General features: G+C 37.7%; 1 protein-coding gene across 2 annotated transcripts in view; it reads left to right on the top strand.

Annotated features, from left to right (window-relative positions):
• LOC115344590 (WD repeat containing planar cell polarity effector) overlaps positions 1–23,129 on the top strand; it is a 160,377-nt gene that overhangs the window by 90,388 nt on the left and 46,860 nt on the right. For both annotated transcript variants that reach the window (XM_041125277.1, XM_041125278.1), the window contains 3 exons: positions 245–433; positions 2,999–3,122; positions 21,465–21,528. In XM_041125277.1, the coding sequence (XP_040981211.1) occupies positions 245–433; positions 2,999–3,122; positions 21,465–21,528 (377 nt within the window). The remainder of the gene's footprint in view (positions 1–244; positions 434–2,998; positions 3,123–21,464; positions 21,529–23,129) is intronic.

Genomic DNA, 23,129 nt, shown 5'->3' with positions numbered 1-23,129 from the left:
ATTCGCTCAACCTCAGTGTGTGAAGTTCACTGATGTTTCTTTCTCTGCTGTCCAAAGCACCCTCAGTCTAAATCTACCAAGATAATAAGGAGCTATCTCACATAAAAATTCAATACTGAAAACCATTAACTTAAACTTTCTAATTTTAACCAACAGCAGTTATTTTTAGCTGTTCTGAAAAGTAGTCAGCTACTGTTTTACATATTCATAACACTATCTTTGGCTTTAATATTTCCTGTAAAAGGTGTGATCACAAGAGGACAGCTGGGCCTTGTGGAAATCATCCACCAGTACATTTGTTACGATGAGATACATGAGGCAATTAATGTCCTGAACACCATGAACTGGAACACGATGGGTCGTCAGTGCTATATATGCTTGAGTGCCATTGTCAATCATCTTCTTAAACAAAAGCTTACACCAGACAGGGAAGGTAAGAGACTGATTATATTTTTAATGTATTTTTGTGGTGTCTTTGTAATTCATATGTGGATAATGACAATATATTTATTGACTATATAAAGGAGACAATAGTGAGAATCCAGTCAGCCAGAGTATGGTACTTCATAGTCAAATGTTGTATGTAGACAAATAATTTCAATAAAATCTAAATCAATGTGTTGATTGCATTTTAGTTCATTTGTATCAATAGTGATGATAAAATAATTCATATTTTAATATATATATGGTACAGGCATGACTTAACATATATAACACTATCATATATATGCTGTAACTTTATTACATTACATAAATTTAGCTTATGTTACAGAACAATGTTAGTTAATATAGAATTGAAATGTTTGTTATACATTCATGCTGAGACAGCATCAAATTAAGGAGGGACGTTTTCCTGCAACAGGGACAGGAGATTTTAGTATGGTTTTTAAGGTGCTTTTGAAGGGTCATTCTTTCATTACAAGATCCAAAGGCTTTGAATACACTATCCTCTGCTGCCTCCTTTAGGATTATAGCATTTGTCCTCAGTGTAATCTGGCCTCCTGCAGTAGTAGCTGGGGTCCCTCACAAGAAATGATGCATTTTAGGTTCAGCCTCGTCTCTGCTGAAGCCTGGTGTGATGCCTTCCTCTTGATTTGCTGCCTATCTTGAAACTCAATAGACTTCAAGATTTGAAGTGCCTTGATTTAGCGAAGGTGTTATCCTCCAGTCTAGCAGGCAGACAGCTGGGGACCAGGCATCTTTTGTGGCAAAAAAGAATACTTAGGATTCTGGTGTGTTTGATGATAGAAAAACTCCAAGGTGTCCTACATTGCTGCCAAGGCATCAGCTATCCCATTTTGGGGGATCTGATTAAAAAAATCTCTGCATTGCAAACATAGTGCATCAATTCTAAATAAAACATGCTTTTAAAAGGATACATGAAAAGGACTGGTTTTGAAACTCTTGTAAAAATATGCATGTTATAAATAGATGTCTGTGTGTTTCCCCCCATGCAGCTCCCTGTTTACAACACATGGAATTTTATTCTGTTCAGGAGTTATTCTATGTGAATCTAACAAATTTGGCATGGTAATTTGTTTTCTTTTTTATTAGCAAAACCCAGTAGGGCCTTTTATTTATAGCGGTGGGGCAGTTATCTTTGAGATCTTTATTCTGCCTTCAACATCAAGCTGGGCTATCTAATGAATCTATAACTGTGCTAGTAGTTACTAGTATTCCATATACATTGAAATATTTCAGAAGTACAAAACATGCTGTCAAGAAAACAGCAATGGCAAGAGAGTATGGCTTGTTTTTGCAAAGGTACTGCTGTATTCAATTTTAATCTAAATTTCTGCTTTGAAAGAAAATGTGTTTAAAGTTCAACTTATCTTACTGTCTAGATTTAAAATAATGCAAAACCGAATTTACTAACAGTTTGCCTGTGTTCCTAACACAGTACTATTAGCACATTTAGTGCTATTGAGCCTAATAAAATAAAATGTAACTATGCTTGGAAATAAAGAATCATTATCACTAAATACAGAAATGGCTAGTTCAAACAAACATTAATAACAGCAAATTAATGAGATTTTGTCTGTCTAACAAGACAGTAGGTTATATTGTGCTTTTAAAGCCCCCACAAAATTCTGATTAGCAGTAGCAGTTTGCACATTCACTCTGAAAGGAGAACCTATATGGCAAATATATAGCAAATTCTCCCTGTTCTGCCTATAAGGACTTGTACTACATGTTAACTCTCAAGCAGAAGTCACAAACATAAATATTATTGATCATTAAATTTCCTTTCAGCTAAGCATGTGGGACACAAACGTATACCATGTATTTTCTTGTATTATTTATAATTTTTTTTTTTGAAAACATGTAGAAAAATGCCTAAGAGCTCCAGCTGTGGAGTATAGCAGTCAGAAAGTATTTAAAGCGGAGAGAACTTCTGCAACAAAAGGGCTTTATTTTATTGATTACAAGAGAGGTTATCCTGTTTCCTACCACTACATGCTGTAGGAGAGAGAGTCAAACCCTTAGGGTTTCTAGACCCTTTTATTTAAAGTTTTTAAATATCTGTGGGCTGAAGGAGGTTCCTTAGACCTCAAGGCCATCACAAGAAGGGTTCTGTCACCTGCTGACCTAACACAATAATCCCTGAAAAACTGAACTTCTTTGTTGTTTGTCTAAGAGGACAAAGGTGATTTATGCTAATTGAGAGTTGATCTCTACTGGACAAACTTGTTCAAACTGTATTACTCTTATGAGTCACTTTTAATTGTACACTGCTGGTAAGAACTTGATGTGTTATAGACTTCTTCATCCTTTTGATAGCTTTTGTTGCTCAAAGTCCTTGTCAACTCTGCCTCAAAGTGAAAGTTTATATGCACATTTGTGTTTGTACAATCTGTCATATTTTAATTTCATTTGTCCTACAACAACATCACATTTCATCAGTGTTTGAGGAATTTGACTGACTGCAAACATGAGCAACCTCTTGTAATTGAAACAGTTTCACTTGTTTCATTGCTGCTGTGTTTGAACTCCACAGCACAGCTTGAGGCAAGCCTTGGAACCTTTTATGCTCCAACAAGACCTCTCTTGGATACAACTGTGCTGGAGTACAGGGACCAAATCAGCAGATATGCAAGAAGGTTCTTCCACCACCTGCTCAGGTGAATGACAGTTTCAACTTCTATCAACTTAAAATTAATTGCATATTTCAATAACTGCCTACTTTAATGTGGTTAACATTTTCCAAGAGGACCACCCCTGAAAGAAATGCATTCATTGTTACTGTTTGTTTAACTTGCACTTCGTTCCTTTCAAGTAGAGTATTGCAGATAAAATCCTATTCAGAGCTCTTCTATCATCAATACACTTAAAATGAATCATCCTTTCCCTTTTAGCTTGATAGAAAAAAGATAGCATGCTTCTGAGAGATTTATATTCACCAACTGCTTGCAGATTAACTATTGAAACAGCTTACAAACTTGGAGAAAACACCGAGTTTAAATAGACGCTAAAGTGCAAATGAACAGTACATGGTCCGAGACATTTTTGTCTTTGCATTATTGAAATTTGAGCATTTTGTTATTCTCACCCTCAAAGTTCTCATATAGAAATTCATATTCCAGTAATTTTCAGTGAATTTTCAGTGCCATTAAAATAAGAGGAGAAAATGAAATGTTGAATTTGTCTGTAAATTATATGACATTAGAAGAGTCATAATACCAAATTCAGCTAGAATTTGTAGTACATTGCCTTATTGCTATATTTTTCCTTCAAAATAAATCAATAGCCTAAATTTCAATCAGTTATAAATAGCAATATACAGCAGTTTAACCTGTTCATGTGTTCAACCACAAATATAGCTGAACCATTCCCTCTGAGAATTATCCAGTGGGTGAAAATAAGGAGAAATTACCTTCTGAATGATATAATGTTTGTAACACGTTGTTGAGGAGGAGTGTAGATGGACACAGAAGACTTACAATGCACCCTTTTTTGGTGATTATCCGGGTTATATACATTGTCTGCATATGCAAAACTAGAAACTGCAAGCTACTTTGATAGTACAGTATGTGCTTCTTTCAAATCTTAAAGAAAAATATTTTATAGTGTCTTCTACGTTTTAAGTCTGAATAGGATCATCTTTCTGGTAAACACGTTCATTCCAATGGGGAAATTATTCTAAGTAGAAGAATGCTCCAAATACCTGCATAATATGCACCAGCCTTTCACTGGAGTTTTCTTAATAGATGTGGCCATGATAGCGGGTACAAACTCTCCTTTTGCCTTTCTCCTAGAAACCAGCAGGGAAGATCTGTAGCTGCAATGGCCAACTGTAGCGGCTGTGGGCCAGTTGCCTGCAGAGGACAGATGCGGAAAGAATGCCTCAGAGATTGCTGAGACGTGTAACTATAGTGCTTTTACGTCTAAGAGAGAAAGGTGTATTCCCTCTGACTCAGGATTTGCTTCCAAATGCTAGCAGGCATGCAGAGGCATGGGGCCCTGGCTAAGCATTCAGCCCTTGGGGCTGCTGAACACAGCTGAAACACTGACTCAATTGCCCTAGCAAACAAGAAGCTTCAGTGTCAGAATGCTGCCTGGACAGTATGGGGCACAGACAGGAGGTGTGTAGAAGAGTCTTCCTGTGTCTTTTACCTCCACTATGAAGCAGCTCTTGAACAATCTACGGTTGTGGCAGTTTTTGGAACAAATGTGTGTTATTTTGCTGTTTCCCTATTGTCAAAGGGATTTGTATTCAACTGAATCAAAGTGATAGGATCATGTGATTGCTGCAGAACAGATGGTAATGCTTAAAGCTTATCTGAGAAGACATAATCTAAGTACAAAATGAAATGTTCAAAAATGGGAGATTTATCTGATAGAAAGCAAAGAAATGATGTTCAGAGCTGATCTTTATTGTATTAAAGTGGCTGTGCCTTAATTGGTGTTTATTTCCTTTTAGATGTTTTCTTAAATGACTAGAATTATTTAAATGTAGGCTAAGCAGAGAGTACTACAGATTTGGTGGAGGAATGGTAAACCATGGTTCTGGGTGAGAGAATACCATCTAGACGTGATGCAATGTCTAGGAGAATCATAGGGTGGCACAATGCTCACTAATTCTTTCAGGCACGCAAAAGTTGCAGCCGCTGCTATTACATCTGTTTGTGAGGAGCCAGAAAGGCAAGCCACTTCTGCCAGCCTGCATTTACAATTGTAGGTTCAGAACAGGAAGGAAAGTGAGGAGAGAATTATGCTCTTGCCTTTTCAGGTCACCATATTATGCCCGTGAAGACACTGAGAAAGGAGTAGTTCTCCCACTACCTGTTTGCCAGAGACAGCAACTGTATCTGGGTGTCAGGAAGAGTACATTTCAAGTCAGTTATATGCTCTCTGTCTCAACCGTTGTTATTTGATTTATTCACTTTTTTTACCCTTATTCATTTAGCACTAAATATTGCAGGCTAGTTACAAATAGTTAATGAATCTCTTCAGAGTGAATTTTTGTAACTGCAGATGTGTCTGCATGACCAAACAAGAAGACTTGAATGCAGAAGCACTGTAAACTGTCAATGCCAACTTGATGCAGCACTAAGGGACATTTGTTAATCTCTTGTGAGCTTGAGGAGACAAAAGCAAAGTGATTACTTTGTACCCTATTGCAGCAAGAAGTGGAGCAAACATAGTGCTTCCTAAATTACGTACGCTAGAAGTATGGCTGATACTCAAAAAGAGTTTCTTGTAATAGGGTAGGGCCTTTGGCAATTCCTTTGGGCTTCAGAGAAAGCAAGCAGCAGATGCACAGAAGTTAAATCTAGAGCATAAGGAGCTAAAACACACAGGGAGAAACTCAGAAGTGGGGTAGGAAGAGCGAGGAAAGTGGGGTTAGGAGCATGAGTAGAAGACAAGGAATTGGGGTTGAAGGCCTGCAGAGATGGATGGGGATATAGAGAGTCCTGCAAAAGGGCAGAGTGGGAGTACAGAGTGAAATGGGGGAAGAGAGCTTAGGATGTGTGTGGTGGGCTGTAGAGGAGACCAGACACATAAGGGATGGACAGGGAAGGGTGGAGTCTTTCATACAGGATTAAACCATTAAAACCCTTAAATATTTCTAGATTTAAATCTGAGAAATGTTCATATAAACAAAAGTTTTCACCCCCCCTCTCCAGCTTTACTTTGAATGCCCCACCAATCTGCCTTAAGCCTTTTCTAGAAGGACCCACTGTTGGGAGAGAAATATTAATTCATTCTACATGCTGAGACAATCTTTGACCTGCCTGCTGAGTCTGCCAAAAAGGTGCCAGTTATTGTTGTACTTTTAAAGATGTGAGTGTCTGTATTTACTAGAATTGAGAAATACAGTTACCTTTTCAGAAAGGCTATCCTCACCTAGTAATAATCATGTGCCAATGATTTTAATCTTTACTGTAGGTGGAAAGGTTGTATATCCAGTTGCAAATAACTGGAGACATCCATTTTCACATTATCAGTGAGATTATAGGCTAACTATTTTTATACCATCAAAGAGATCAGTTTCTAGAAAATGCTGAATGCTGTGATGGTAGGTTCCCTCTTTTAGCTATTGGGCACTTTAGAAAGAAGATGCTCCGTCATTACTGGCTGTATTGCAAGTATGAGTTAGAAAATGGTGCTCCAACCCGAGATGGGCCAAGGAACACTGACAGCGTGACTGAAACGGATCGCAGTTAGAAGGAAGGAAAATGCCTTGCAACATGTTTGATGCAGCCATGTTATTTGTATCCGTCGTTATAAAAGCTAAGTTCTTAAATTTGCAAACCATGCAGCATCTTCAGCTTCCACTAAAATAGAAGCTTAGAGCTTTGCAGGTATAGGCCCTGAATATAGACTATGGAATACCTCCAAAAACAGGCGTTCAGTATATGAAATTAAAATTAAAGGCCTCTTAATTATATGCCAGGGATCCATTACAACAGTATTTATGGAATGAATAATTATTTTCACTTTAAATTCTTATCTATAATTAAAAAATACAGGAACTGAATTACAAGTATAGAAATATATCTTAGGTGTTCATTGCCACTTGAGTAGCACTCCGGTATTTTATTATGATGTCACTGCTTATAATAATATAATGCATTATATCATTATGTAAAATGTTGAGCAGAGGTGGATTTATTAGGAAGCCTTGGGGAGCTGTAACCTTCTTGCCCCCACCCTTTTGTTGAGCACTGCCTAGTAAGTGTATTTGTGTAATGGGGGAGTGGCTGCACAACCTCCTGCCTCTGTATAACAGCCTCATCTAGCTGTGTACAGAACATGGAATGGGATGAAATAGTTTTTCACTCGTTAACTATGGCATCGCTGACTCATGGCTTTGCTTCACTCTGATCAAGCATTCGTAAATTGTACTTGTCATATTTTCTAATGCATGAAATTATCTTGTTTGTTTGACACACACACACAAGCACAAACACACGCCTGCTCTGTTTTGTTTAAATTTTTCTGTGTCTCTCAGAAAGACAGTGAGAAAGTAACTTAGCATGAGCTGGAGGTGAAGGCTGGGCTGGAAAATAAAGTCTGAAATGCAGCTCAGGAGTTGTAGAATTAGAATGCAGCCACAGCTCTGTGTTTCTGCTGTGCCCTTTCCTCCTTTGTAATTCTCTTCCTGTGTTTGTGAACATGCATTTTAAAGGATCTTTTTTCTTTTTTTTACATGGAAAAAACCTAAGATTCAAAACCATTTGTACCTTTCCGTCTGATAATTCCATTAAGAGAATGTCATTGGGTTTTTTTCCCATAGTACAAATATATTTCCGCAAAGCAAAACTCTGTTGTAAATAACAAGATAGTGCATTTGCTTCTTTCAAGAGCAAAGCGCAGCTCTGATCATGTTCACTGGTAGAATTTTGGATGGATTCATGAAAGATTCTCCTTTGTCTGAATCCAAAAATGAAAACCTCCACCACATTTTTACTGTTACTGTTTTTATTCCTTCGCAAATCTTCTCAGAAGTGTTGTGTACTCTTCCCAGTGTTCAATGTAAGATGCTACTGGTTAAATGCAAAGAATAATTTAGCTACATGTTGGGCAGAACATTCATAAAGTGGTATGAATTTACACACAGAACTTGATAGAGCTCCTTTGTAAATAAACACTCATAAAGGAGATGAGAAAGTAGGTGGTCATTAGCATCAGGGGAGATCTGCTTCCAGCCAATACTGATTTTTATGAATCACTTCACTGTTCAAGAGTTCTGAAGTGTACTGCTATACTACCTGACATGATGCCTTGACACAGTCAGTTATCACTTAAATCCAAGACAGCCTTTGAAAAGCTAAAATAAAGCTCTTCCGCCCTGCAGGTGCATCACTTATGCAGTACTAACTACCCCTTGGTAAGCAGGTTCCCGTATCACTACACTGCAATCTGCAAAGTAGATATTCACTGTGAGTATTCCATCCTAAATAGGACCCTAAATCAAAGGTGAAAAAATGCCTCAACTCCATAGGAATAGTTTCCAATCCCATCTGCTGCCAACTGTATGGAACTGAGGGACAGAGTGAGCAAAGAGCTTTTATGATCCTTTTTAAGGGCACCCTAAAAGTAGAATCTATAATTATATTGGTACATAGTGTGTCACAAAATATGTATAAACATTAATGATGACATGGTTCAGGACTAGGAATGTCTTTTATATTCATAAGGTAACCTATTAGGCATTAAATTATGCCTTCAGATAAAATGACCACTGATGTCAGTCAGATTCTCTATGGTGGCCACATGAACAGAATTCATCTCTATGGGAGTAAGTTCAGTAGCAGCATTCTGACTAAAGCAGCACCTTCTGGAGAGGACTTTGAAGAGTCATTTTTTTGTCATTTTGTGAAAACGATCAAAACCAAAGGTTTTCATATTACCATGGCACTGATAAATGAGAATTTCAATTGCTGTGATGGAACTGCACATGAAAAGATTCCCCTGGTCATGGTTCTTGACCTGTTTTAGAAACAAGAAATAAAGGCACCTATTTAATGGAACTAGATTATTTTTGCAGTTAAAAAGGTTAAATATCTCAGGAAAAGTTTAGAATGTCTTTGCTTCAGTCCTATGTTGCTAATGATTTTTTTTCTTAAACCAATTCCACAACAGTTTTCAATTTCAGTCAGATGCTTTGATGCCACAGGAATGGCTCCAGGATTTAATTCTCTAGTGGTGATTACAATGTAAGAAATATTGAGCAAAATATTGGGGTGGGGGGGGAAACAAATGACATGACATAATTGCTTCAGAATAAAATCCCATGAAGATAAACCACAAGAAATCTCTGTCAGAGATTTGGGCAGGATTTTCTGCTGAACCTAATGAGAGACATTGCTTGGAGCATGGGAAAAATGGCCCATCCCACACACTTAGAGCAGTCCCAGAGCTACTCTAATATGGAGCCATTTCCCACAGCCACCAACAGATGGGTGTTTGGTGGCCCAGAATGCCATAAGTCCTCCAGTTCTCTGCTACGTCCCCACCCATGGGGCTGCACTAGAAAAAAGGAATGCAGAATATCTATGCTGGACTAATGTTCCTTGTGCCAAGGCTATTCCCACATGCTGGCTAATCTGACTTTGATATTGCTGCTTTTAGAAGCTGAGCCCACATGGAGACCATTGTTTTGTTGTGTTGTGTAACTGATAATCTGCCCTCATAAGGTGGCTTATTCCTGCTGTACCAGCTGTGCAATTCCCCTGAAATCTGAGGGGCTTTGGGCATACATCGAGTGCAGAAACAATGCAAATATACCATAATCATGGACAAAAACTCAAGAATAAGTTTGTAACAACACTTCTCCACCCTTGAGCAGTTGCAGTAAGTCAGCCTCAGCTTTCCTTTGGAGGTCATCAATTACTCCCTTCCCATCAACTCTACCTAGTCACTAATGGTATCTCCTTTTGGAGTGACACTCAAAAATCTCTTCTTGAGGTCCTGACCAAGAACTGAATTTAAGATGGTTGGGTTTTTTCCTTGCAGTCTTTCCAGATTTATTCATGTCTCATCTCTTTACCAAGATACTTTTTCTCCATTCATCTTCAGAGTCTTCCTGAGCCCCACCATTACACTTCTCTTTTCTGTATATGGACCATCTGACAATATTCTGTCTTGAGCTCAGCTCATCAGATCAGAACAGAACATGGGTTGGCAATCTGTAATCCATTTGTTGTGTGCAAAAAATTGTTTGTTTTCCTCCCTAAAGAGCTTTGTTTTTCTGACTTTTCTCCCATTTCCATCCAGTACCCTCCAGGAAGAGCTAATTGAACAGTCAAGCAGCCCTAGGCCTCCTATCTTCAAATGCAGAGCTCCCTTTTATGGTTCTTCAGAACTGAAGAGCCTGCTAAGGAAAGGATACTGTAAGTAAAATTTAGAACAAAAGTCAGCAATAGTCAATTGTCCAATAACTCGATGTAGTGTCTTGGGGGTGCACCTCACCTCTCCTGACTTAATGATGTAGAATTTAGATGTCCTACACACTCATCTGGGCTTCCTCTGTAGTTAGTATAAAGACATGGGCACTCAAAGGATGAGTAATCCCGTCGAAGGGAGATGTCTAAGATAAGCGTGAAGAATCAAACATCAGTGCCTATCCCTATCAATTAACTATAAAGGGAGCCTACCTGATTAGCTTAAATTAGCCATGTAAAGGTGAGCTGTTTGAAGATAAATGGAATGATTTGCACTGTAAATGTCTAGCTCCTGTATCACATTATTACTGGCCAGTTAACAGAAAGATCTTAGATGCTCAGATATAGTTTCTGTAATAGAAGGAGAGAGGCACAAAGACTAGCAAAAATATCTGAAGAAAGGTTTACAGAAAGACACAAAAAGCAGATAGGCATGCAGACCTCTTTAAAAATCCCCTTTTGACCAGTTGGCCAGGACAGCAGAGGATGGGGATGTTTGTTTCTTACTTTACACTGGTAAGTGTTGAAGTATCAGTAAAAGAGATTATACTATAGATAGATAAAGAGTAATACATGACCAGCACTAGATAAAATTCATCCAGAATTTCTAAAGGTAGTCAAGCATAAAATAGCTGAAATACACACTGTGGTGTATAACCTCTTATTTAGAAGGACCTTAGCACCTAAGGACAGGAACATGGAAAATAAGATGTCAGTTTCAAAACACAGTCTGGAGAGACCTTGAAGAACTATAGCCCTGTAAGTCCAACCTCTGTACCAGTGAAATTAGCAGAAACTATATTAAGAAAAAAATTGTGAACATACAGACAAATACATTGTATTAGGGGAGAGTCAGCAGGATTTCTGTAAAGGCAAGTCATGTCTCAAAACTCTGAATTCTTTGATGTCAGCAATCATGTCAGTAATGGATATCTAGCTGCTACTGATGAAAGTTTGACCACTGAAGACCTTTTTGGAAGGTCTCCCACCAAAATGTCTTGAAGAAACTGAGCTGCCACAGGATAAGAGGGAGGCTCCCCTTTCATAGATAAGTAATTCATTAAAACATAAGAAACAGAGTAAGAGTAAATGGTCAGTTGTCAATGGAGGTCACCAATGGATATTATAAGTATAGCAAATCTATACTCATAAGTAGCCTGGCAAAGGAGCAAATAGGGAGGTGCCAGCATTTGCTAATAATACTAAATTATTAAGACTAGTAAAGATAGGGCCTGCTGTGAAGAACAGCAAAAGGGCTTCACAGGACCCAGTGACATAGTGTCAAAATTGAAGATGAAGTTAAATGTAAATAAATTCAAAGTGAAGCACACGGCGGGGAGTGACTCCTAACTTCATGTATAAAATGATGGAGTCTGATCTCACCATTATTCTGGAAGAAGAATGTGGTCTTATAACTCTACAGCTATAAAATAGTCAGTTCAGTGCTCAGCACAAGTACAAAAAGAAAATTGGATGCCAGACATTCTTAGAAAAGGAGTAGGCAACAGAACAGTGAACTTCAGCTCACCTTAATTTTATGTGTAGTTTTGGAGTCCCATAATCTGTAAGAGGATATAGTAGAACTCAAAAAGCTTTAGGAAGGGCAGCCAGGATGATTAAAGGCATGAAACAGCTTTAATGAAACAAATGACTAAATAGACTAGAACTCCTCAACCTATTGAGGAGGCAACTGAGATAGAGATCTATTAAATTGTGAGTGTTAGGGAGAAAGAGCACAGTAAATGACTGCTCACTGCTTCTTCTAATACAAAAACTAGGGGTCATCAAGTGAAGTTAACACGTGGCAGTTTCAAAATATGGTGATTCTTCACATAACATGTAATTAAAATATGAAGCTCCTTACCACAGGATGTTGTGGATGATAAAATTGTATATGAGTTGAAAGGCAAGGTTCAGGGAAGAGAAATTCACTGAGGAGTACCAACATAGAAACATTTGCTCAGCAAATCCCTGAACCACAAATTGTTGGAGACTAGGGGACTACTTAGGAAAATATCACCATATGCTTGCCGTGTTCTTATATTCTTTCCTAGGCATCTAGTTTTTGGCAAGGTATTAGGTTAGATGTACCTTCAGTCTGAGCAAGTGGTCGTTCTTATGTTTTATGTTCTTGTACATGATGCTGTGCAGAAAAACCATAAAATACTCATTATTTTTCCATTTGCTCCCTCAAAAATGTGCCAAAATTTGTATGATCAAAGTTCTAGAGAATTTCTTGTCTGGCTCTCCTGTGGCTATTTTTGTTGTAATGGAGTTCTTATATATGGGAATTTTATGAGCATTACCACTGCATTATTTTATTATAAAGAAATACTATTGTCTATTGACAAACCTAGATAGAAAAAGTAAATACACTGTGATGGACCTGTAACTCAACAAGTGAGTCAAAATTTGGCCCTGCACCATGACTTTGTAATTAGATATTTATATTTAGGTAGCCAGCTTTAGAAAATATTGAGCTAATATATTTCCTCTGAGAAGTCTTAGCACTAAAAAGATGCATTTTATCCAATGTCAGGCATGAGGGAGAATTGGCCCTCTACCTCATGGAAAGTCAAGGAGGAGAAGGGCCTGTTCATCTTAACTTTAATACCAAATTTTCATCTGCTGCAGTTTGAAATTGCAGAGATATCACACATATACAATAGGGATTTATTATAGAGGCAGCAACTCATGCTTAACCATAGCGATGATACTGGGCCTCTGTTATAGAGCTGTCTTTAGTGTGTAGACATGCTGATATGTTTGCTCAATAAAATCCAGCTTTCGAGACATACTGTTAAGTTTACATGATCACCGGAGTGAGAGGGATAAAGCTGGAAAAGAAGAAAAGCAGAAGCAAATTAATGCAATAAAGGCTAGGATTTAACAGACAGGGTTGAGTAAAATAAATGTGAAACAACAGGTGTCACTGACTCTTATCAGCATTTTTAATTAACACCTGTTTTTAGCTCAGAGTACTTTGGAAGAGTATGTTGGAGTGTGTCTGTATTTAAAGATAAAGATAGACTGTTGAGAAGTTACTACGTAGTAAGAGGTTGGGGGAACAGAGAGGTTTGGGGGTAGGGGGAGGCTGTGTTTGCTGTGTGGGTGTTAGTTGCAGCTTAGAGAAACCTGAAGGAAAGCCACTATGATAAAATTGCAAGGTAGGGAAATATTGCTATAGCAACAAAATATATTATCTTGAAGCAAAATGAGTATGAAAAAGGAAATACAGACTATGGGAAATTCAAAGGAAGTACACATTACAAGAAAAGACTGAATCTAGTTTAAAAAGAAATAAACCATCATAGTTTGAATTCATATAATAATAATTTATAACAGTAATAAATTGCTGTTATCCAGACTTTCATAGCACCTACTACTGAAAATCTCAGAGCACTTGACAGACATGAAAGAATTATGCTACACAGTAAGAAAACGTTGCTGTTGCTCCCAACAGTCATCCTCTTCAGTGGCCCATTCTAGAGGAACGCAGGCTGACATGATTGACCAACATCACATGGAAAGTGTGTGACATAAATGTTCATAGAATCAGGATCTTTAATATTTCTTTGGTGTAGATATAAGACAATTCTATAGTGTTAAACTAGTGCTGTTTTATAGTTAATTTGAGCAAAGGTCAACAAATAAATGACAGCTTTCTTTATATCTAAAACTACTACTTTTTCTAGAATAGTTCATACATCTATACTATTTATTACTAAATATGTATTTCAAAAGTTTAAATGATGCCTTCTTAATAAACTACTTCACTGAAAAATTAACTTGGTTCTCTTGAAAATCTGACTCAAAAATGCCTGAACAACTTTTCTTTGAACATAGAAAGTCTGTCCTGAGAAGAAGCATGTATGTTTATCATAGAGTCATCTGAACTATTTCACACAAGAATACATTTAGGTTTCCTAGAGCAGAATATCATCCTAGAAGATAGGAATCACATGGTAAGATTATTATTTTTTTTTTCAGGTTGGGAACATCTTCAAGATTCACAGCCAGTTACAGCCCTCAAGGGCTTTCTCTGGCCAGGGAGCCATACTGTCTGGCTCCCCTTATTAGCTTTCTCTTTCCTCCCATTTTTTTAATTTGGTTGGTTGGTTTGTTTTCTTGCTTCATACCAGAGGGTACCCTTTGATGTGAAGGGCATTCGGTTTTATGCCCAACAATCTATGAAGTTATAGGTGGACTTCCTTTAGTTCAGAGATATGTAATTTGGCAGTGTATTTCAAGTAACAGAAATATTGGGTGGCTTGAGATATTTGTGCCCATTTCAAATTTTCTCATGGTTATTCACTAACTTTTACTTGAGACCTATTTGTGTATGACCTTTGAAATGTTCCATAAGGGATTTCTTTTTAAACAAGTCACTGAGGCCCCAAACCCAGCACTTCACTTAACATGCCCATATTTAGGGCCCATAGAAAATTATAGGTCATAAACCCATACATTAATGCTTTGCTAAATTTGGGCCTGAAGGGATGTATAGATTATACCTGGACAACCTTTAAAGCTTCTGCATCTAAAATACAATTTAGAAGATTATCCCCTTGACTCACATACATATGGACCTGGTGGCTGTTTCTCCATTAGCCTTTTGTGTACTCTGTAGCACTTTCTCTTCATCAGTACGAGAGTATCTTAGAAGGCAACAAGGTTGTGGACCGTCCTCAGAGGTTTATGTGTCCTGTACAAAAGATCTCATAATCTAAAAAACTAGTAGCATAATAGCAGGGGATTGGCAAAATAACACAATTAGCATCTCAGAGGTCATAACTTACCAATGCATCCATTGATTCTTCCATCAGTTCCCTACTAACTTACAGAATCATTGGTGAATCTCAACCAGCTTTACAGAGGGTAGAAGAAATAAGCAAATGCCTGCCAGTTTTGTAAAAATCAGCAACCAGTTAGGGTTAAATAGGATGCAGGAGGTTATCTCCGTCCCAAACAGCTACAGCAAAAGTTCAGCAGATACGTGTTCCGCCAATCAAGACACGCACTGCTTAACAGCAAACACAGTCTAGCTTGCCTCTTGCTCAAACCATTGTTGGGAGGGAGCTGAGTATACCCTGCTGGGAGAAAGACAGTATATTGTCTGGAGCCTATTTTGGCAGGGCACATAGGGAACAGGTAGAGTTACTGTGCTGAGGCCTGTGTAGGAGGAAGCATAGGAAACTAATCAGCAGTACTCTTTGTTGCTCACAGAATATTTTCTTTTAAAAAACAGCAGGTATGGTTTAAATTTCTGATTGTGATATGTGAAACTTTTGGTATGTCTTTGCACATATATTCGTGTTGAAATAGGCTAGCTGCAATAAACTAATACCCACCAATTAATTGATTTTTGCCAAAGGAGATCAGTAGTATTGGGGATAGTCTGTTTTCCAGACAGTTCATTATCCAAATGAATAATAAGAGAACATGAAGTAAATTCAAAAATTTTGAGACTGAGTCCCCCAAATCATGAGATCCTGAAACACAAACCTACAGTTTGGAGAGAGCGGGAAAGAGAGGTTCTTTGGAGAGTTCCTGGTCTTCAGGCTGCATTCAGTGGTCTGATTTTCTCTGCAACTGTCTTACTTAAAATAGGATGTCCTACTGAACTCGTTAGGGTAAAATCGTACCAGGTTTTGGTTGACTTTTGTTTAAAGTTTTTTGATTTTTTTAATGAAATGTGAGATCTTGATGTATTTATTCCTCTCTAGGAACTCAAAGTAACAGTAGTTCAGCATTCACTATAAAATACAGGATATAAGTCTTTGACTAATACTATATTTTATATATGAAAGGTTACATAGCAATCTAAGTCTTCAGAATTTACTGAAATTTTACTTTAAAATATTTACTTGAAGGTCAATAGAATTTCAGGGTTGTCATCTTACAGATGCGCTGAAGTTACACCATCTATACCTGACTTCATTACGCATCAATATTTTTCATGTGAAATATGTAAGACCTTGAGCCCTGGACAAAGGTTTTTTAAACAGGCTCTGAAGCTGTATTCTGAAATACAGCTACATGCCTAAATCAGTGGTGTTATGTTCAACAGTTGGTTGAAAACTAATCTGTCCTCATTTAAATCAACCACTTAGCAACCTAGCCACACACTTTTTACATTCTTTAACCTGATAATCTCTAATTATTCTGGCTCAGAATTCCATTGAAACAGGGTGCAGTCATTTTACAGATGTCATTCTTTATTTTAATATTGTCTAATTTAAAAGGAAAATATTTCAGATAATAACATGTTTTGAGGAAAAAAAAAATCATGAAAACGATTTCTGTTCCAAAAATTGCTGATATGAGAATTTACGGGAAACAGCTCCTTTTATGAATAATTATTATTATTGTGTTTAAGAAATGGGCAAGATGCCTAGAAATTGAATGAAAGAATGAGCTATTAAATTGAAATATTAAATGAAATAACTGAATTAAAAGTGATCATGTAAACCCTGCAGTAAATGTTGGGAGCTGTAGCTGATTGAACATATTTTCATGATCTGTTTTGTATGCTTAAATACAATTGCTTGATGTAAGTAAACACTTGATTGATATTCTGAATACTTTAAAATCTGCATATGCATCGTAGAATACTGAACAATTAAAACTTAATTTCAGTGTAGTTTGATTACATGTAAATTATTTCAATATTCATTTTTTCCTGTTCTGTTTGCTCAGTGCATATTTAATACTCACTTTTTGAATGCATATCACCCTTGATTGGACTGTGAGATGAGGAGGACTCTGAAATTTCTTCCATTAAAAAGGATTGCCTTATAAATATTATTTGTGCCACAGCTCTTCCCCTGCAGATTATTTTCTAAATGTTGTGTACCCTTATTGAAGACAAGGAAAAAAACTGCTGCAGCCCTTCTTTATCAGCCCAGCACAAGGAATATGCTTACATGGTCAATGGGCATGTCTAAGAAGGCTTGTTGGTTGTAACTAGTCCCTAAAGAAATGTTTCCATCTTTTCGGCACTATATTTCTCTCTTGCTTGCATGAGCTCTCTCTCCCTTCCCTTCCTCCTCCCTCCACATGATTTTTTTTTCTGGTTCCTGGACTTGTTATGAGATGTTTTAATATTATGGGTAAATATTACAAATATTTTCAAGCTGACTATTTTCAGTCTGAAAAATGTATCTCTATCTTTAAGTGACTGCATTTGATTTAGGTGTTGTGTAATACAGATGACAAAATTCTGCCTTTCGATATATTTGTAGAACCTCTTATAAAAACTGAAGAGACTTCCTATCCCTTCTCTGCAGCCTGCAATCCACGCACATTGTTTTGATCTACAGTATTTAAAATCACCTTATTTCTGAACATCCAACAGGAGGAAAGCCTGGGCACTTGATTCTCTTTTTATTTATGCCGCTAAAAAGAATAGCCTCTCTGAAGTTAATAGATAACATTATATTTTTTTATTACTTCCATATTTTATTTAAAAATAAAATGTTTCCTGGCATCTTTTCAGTTAAGTCACATTCTCAAAATACAAGCAGGCAGCAGGTCTGCCACTCCACCATGGAAGGCAGGTCTGGATTCTTCTCTGCCTTGGCCATTTTTGACCCACATGACCCTTGTCATATCATTCACATTTCCCCTTTGTTTCCTTGTCCACACAGCAGATGTACTAATAGCCATCTTTTTAAATTTTTATAGGATATGCAAAAAGGTTGTGTAAGTGCATATAACAACAGTATTATTTTATTATATGAGAATTTGAACTTAATATTATATGTGCTAAACAGCTTGCAGGGAAATGTTTTCCTATCTGTCCTATATAGTTAATCACAGTTTGAGAGTTTTAGTCTTGAAGGTCATATTTCTGTTGGCTGTCACTTTGACCAAACAAGTGGGTGAACTTCATGGTTTACAGGCAGATTTCCTTATCTCTCTTTTTCAAGAGACATGTAGGTCTTGATTGCTGGAGTTATTGTGAAGCAAGCAATAAGTAACAAGGTGTAGGGAGGGGTGGGAAGACACTCACTTCAAGACCAGTAGCCTGTCGATGCCATTTTAGAAAGCAAATATTGTACCTTGTAATTGTAGTGCAAGAACAAAAGGGAGGGTGTTTTGCTTGGGGTTTTTTGTTTGGTTTTTTGAGGAGCTGATAAACTGTAAGTGAAATGTGCTAGCAATAGCAAGAGGTCTTCCCATGACAAAACACACTTATAAAGCAGACAGTATTAGTTTGAGGTCGGTCTCATGCTGTACAGAACTATCTCTAATTGTTCCTGTAGAATAAAAACAACACAACTTCCAAAGAGCCAAAGAGACTCAAAATAACAAGTATCTTCTAGTAAAGCTAGTTTAGAAAACCCCTGGACATTCTTGACTGATTTAATACTGTTTGCCTATGTAATGCAAACTTGTCACTCTTGTTTGAAACCTCCACCTTATTTTAAAGCAATTCAATCTATAATAATTTATGAAGTATTTGTGATTTTTATTTCCAGCTCTCTTGGTTTGTGAAGAGCATTTCTTGGATAGTCTTCCCCCCCCCCCCTTTTTTTCCCTCAGTACAGATCTGAAAATAATGAGCTATCTTCATAGTTTTATGAATAGGGGCCATAATGAGACTGAAGTATGTATGTTGATTAAAGGGGAAAAAAATGAAATCTTTGTGAAACAGCAAAGAAATGACAGCTTTAAGGCCATGTTTCCATTCTGCAGGTCAATCAAACAAAAAAATTACTTTACAATTTTTGGTTGCAGGCATTTTTGCCTTGGCTAAAGCAAATGTCATTCAAATAGTCTGTATCGTAATAACTTTGGAAAAACAAAATAATGCTGCAGACATTCTTTTTAGCTAGTTGTATAGCTGGTTTCTGCTCGGTTTCCAATTTCCCCTCTAAGTACTAAGAATGTATATTTAATCCATAATTGAAAAGAAAAATGTGCCAGAAAAAGATATACATGATAGCTATCCAAGATACACATATTTTAACATGTACTTATTTGTCTTAATTAAAGTATAGCTTCAAAAGCAGCATTACAACACAATGTATTTTAATGGAAAATCCTTCATAGAAAGCATGTTGAAAAGCTTCAGATACATAGATGTGCGTGATAAAACGGTGGTGCACTGCCTGTTCCCCAGTGATCAAGAGGTTAACCTTGATTCATCTCTTCCCCTCCCTTAAACAGGTTCTGTGAGGAGGGCTGCAAATTAGTGCTTGGGAGACACAGCAGGGAGATTAGCTTTAGGGAGGAAAGGAGTCCCCACTCCAGCTCTTAGGAACCTCACCTGGAGAGTGCATTTCCTTTTCTACTTAAGCTAACATATTATGCCTTCTTGTCACAAATGTTATTCCTTGAGGAAAAGTCCCTGCCGGCTCTATCTCACAATCTGCTGAATAATTCCAAGTGTGCAGCAGAAGAGAGCAATAAGGCTGTAGCAAGAGGGAGGCAGAAAACTGCTTAGGCTTTGGCCAGAAACAGGAATCCCAGTACAGTACATCATATGGGACTCTGTCACCAAGGGGAAGGAGGATTCCCATGTTTCCTCTTGTTCATGCTGGCCTGAGGAAGAGCTACAGCATTGCCCGCTGTTTCCTAAGATACCCTCAAGGTACAGAACTGTATAAATACTGGCATCCATATGATGCTGTCTGACAATATTCATTGGGCAAACACAAACTACATCTTTCTAACACAAAGAAATCATAATTGTTGAAATTGTTAACAGGTGAAAAGGGGGAAACTTTACCAGTAATGGGAAAAATACAGAAATCATTCTATATGGAGTCAATCTTTTACTTCACAACTGAAATAGAATTGGGGTATTTTGTTGTTTTGCATATCTAAAAATAATCACCAAATCTATTTTTGTAGGTATTTTTAAACAGTTTAAAACATGCAGTAGAAGAAAATGTGGACAAATAGAATCACTTTCTCACAGTACAGAGTGATTGTCACATAGTGGTTATCTACATCTAGTATAAGAGAGGCAATAGCCCAATGCAGAATTTCCCATTGTGATTAGTGTTTGCCAGTGCAATGTTGTATATATTCTCAGAAAGCTTCTGGTGGATGGCTTGTTTCCTCCCGCTTCTGTGGAGTTCCTAAGGATTGCAAACAAGAGGATATATACAGCCTTCCACAGCATCTCCATCCCATGTAGGTATTTGCTGTAACTGCCAGGAGATGGTGTATGGTCTCTGGGTAGGAAGAAGGTGGCAGTCTGTGTCATTATAAATGGAAGGAGCTGTTGTTCAGCAAGCCCTCAACCCACCAAAGTAATGGTCTCAGTGTGCCATGGTACAGCCCTCCTGGGTTAACGATAAAGGTGAAGTTCCACATTCACACTGCTCCCTTCCTACTCCACCGCATCTTTAGGTAATACTCAGGTGGTGCCTTCTACAGCACATTTAGAGGTAATTTTTGCTTGTGAATTTTCTCTTTTTCCCCTTACTGTACCTCATTGACACAATCTTCGTCACCATAGGATCTTCAGAAAACTCTCAGGAGTCTGTGCTAATACTGGGCTGAGGGCTTTAGGCAGCAAAGCAGTGTCATCCCCTACCTTTTTCAGTCTCTGGGGATTCATGACTGTTTAGCATGACTAGGCTGCATTATCATCTTCAGAGAGCTGTATTGAGGGGTCTGTGAGGACAAAACTCAATGCAAACTTCTACAAAGACCTCTGAAATCTAGTGAGATTTAGTATTAGTCTTTTCTGTAGGGGATTTTGAGGTCCTACCAATGTTATTGGGGCTAGCATTTTTCTATGTTGTGGCTGGTATCTTTCAAGGGATCGATTTGTTATGATCTACAGTACCTTCAGCTCCCTTCAGATTCAACTAGATCTGATGGGACTCAACACTGAACATAACACTTGCTGAAGGTTTTAAATGATGGAGAAGGTTAAGGGTAGTCACTGTCCTACCTCATAGTTCTGCAATCTGAGTATAAGTGTATTGTTTCCCCAATAAAGCTTTGGCATCACTTTTGATCAGAATTGAAGGACTTCATCTGCCCATTAACAAAATCTGATGCAGCTCTTAAATTATCTTCAGCAAGTGACATGTTTCCTTTTTCTTGCAGGTATCAGAGATTCGAAAAAGCATTTCTGCTAGCTGTTGACATAGGTGCTCGGGACCTGTTTATGGTGAGTCATTTCCGGAGACAGAGGCTGTTGTCAGGATGTTAGTTGTCAGCTTTTGTACACGTTAAAATGGATCTGTGTCATTTGCAGTCTTAGACTCATACTGAAGCCAGAACTATTCTACCTGGTTTGCCCTTTGCCATCATGAAACTCATCAACAGGAACTGAGTATCTTTAGAGTCATTGACATTTTCCCTAGCATGGCCTAAAGACTCTTCTTTATTTTCCAGGAATTAATGTATATGTTTTTGAACTTTCCCCTTCTTCATCTGTCCTGATGTGGGTGAATGTCATCTCTCACTCTAATTAGCTTATACGTTTCTAATCTGTTCCTTTAAGAAGTACAACTGCTGAGTCCTGGCCATATCCTGGGGATCCTGAATGCTCTTAGTTTGTCTCATAGGGTTTTGTGAAAAGTGACAAATTATGAACGCTTCTACAGGTACTTTTAAAACAACAAAGCTCAGCAGCATCAACACAAGGGTTTTTACATTTCATGCACTCTCTGCCCCCTCCCATTTAATTAGCTACAAAAGTAAAATTAACCAGCTCTTAAAAGGTCCTCTGTGTGAGCTCTGCAGGAGGGTCTTGTTTTATAAGATCTTGCACCACAATGTCACAGTGAGGTCAGATGGACAAAGGCAATCGTGCTTTCCTAGTATCTCAGCATGTTGCTGCTCCACAGCTGATTTCATTGTTTTCAAAGAAACAATAGGAAAGGGGCTTGTTGAAAAAAAGGCCCTTTGAATGATTCGTTTGCTTGACTCTTTTGCATAATGAAGACATTCTGTTGTTTAAATTAAGCTTTGACACTAGATGTTAATATCATTTATCCCATTAAGTCACTTGCCCTGCTAGTTCGATCTTGATATTTAAATTGTATGTTAAATTACACAATTAAATCCTGCTTTTATGGGTTATGAAAATTCCCTTCTAATTATATAAAAAGTTGTGTGAACCTTTTGATGTTTTTTTCACAGCTCTAATCATCTGGCTTGTTCCATCTAATTAGAAAGATGTGAAAACGGCGATAAACTTTTCTAAGTATGCATCAAAAGAACGTTATGGAAATGTCAGACTTTTAGGAAATTCATTACATGTTTTATGTTTACTCTCCTTGATTTTTCCTCTTTTTAGCTCATCTTTTTCCTTTTCTCTTTTTATTGAATATAACTTCTTCAATACAAATTTTATACCTAATCAAGCTAAGCACTGCTGCAGCCCCATACAAGATTGAGACTGTAACATGTCCGCGGCAGGTTACAGCTTTTCGTCAGGGGCTCTCCCACCATACAGATAGTAAATTCTCCCTGAGTAATTTCAGCCATTCTGGAAGAACAAATGACCCAGCATTTGGCCTGCCATCTCAAGGGCCCTCTCTCATTTGGCTGAAAGCATTTCCTACATGATCTTTTTCTCTTTCCTTCCCTTCACTGACCACAGGACTGAGGGAGCACCTCTGTCCCAGGGTGGGGAACACCAGTGTTAGGTCAAGAGATGGGTGCAAAGCTGCTAACAAGAGGGAGGGACTGTCAGTACCTGGCTCCACAAGCGATAATGTTCTTCTCTCAACAAAAAGTTTCTCCAACGTTCTTCAAGAGGAG

The sequence above is a fragment of the Aquila chrysaetos genome, chromosome 8 (assembly GCF_900496995.4).
Source record: "Aquila chrysaetos chrysaetos chromosome 8, bAquChr1.4, whole genome shotgun sequence".
Lineage (NCBI taxonomy): Eukaryota > Metazoa > Chordata > Aves > Accipitriformes > Accipitridae > Aquila > Aquila chrysaetos.
This window is presented reverse-complemented; position numbering and strand designations above follow the sequence as displayed.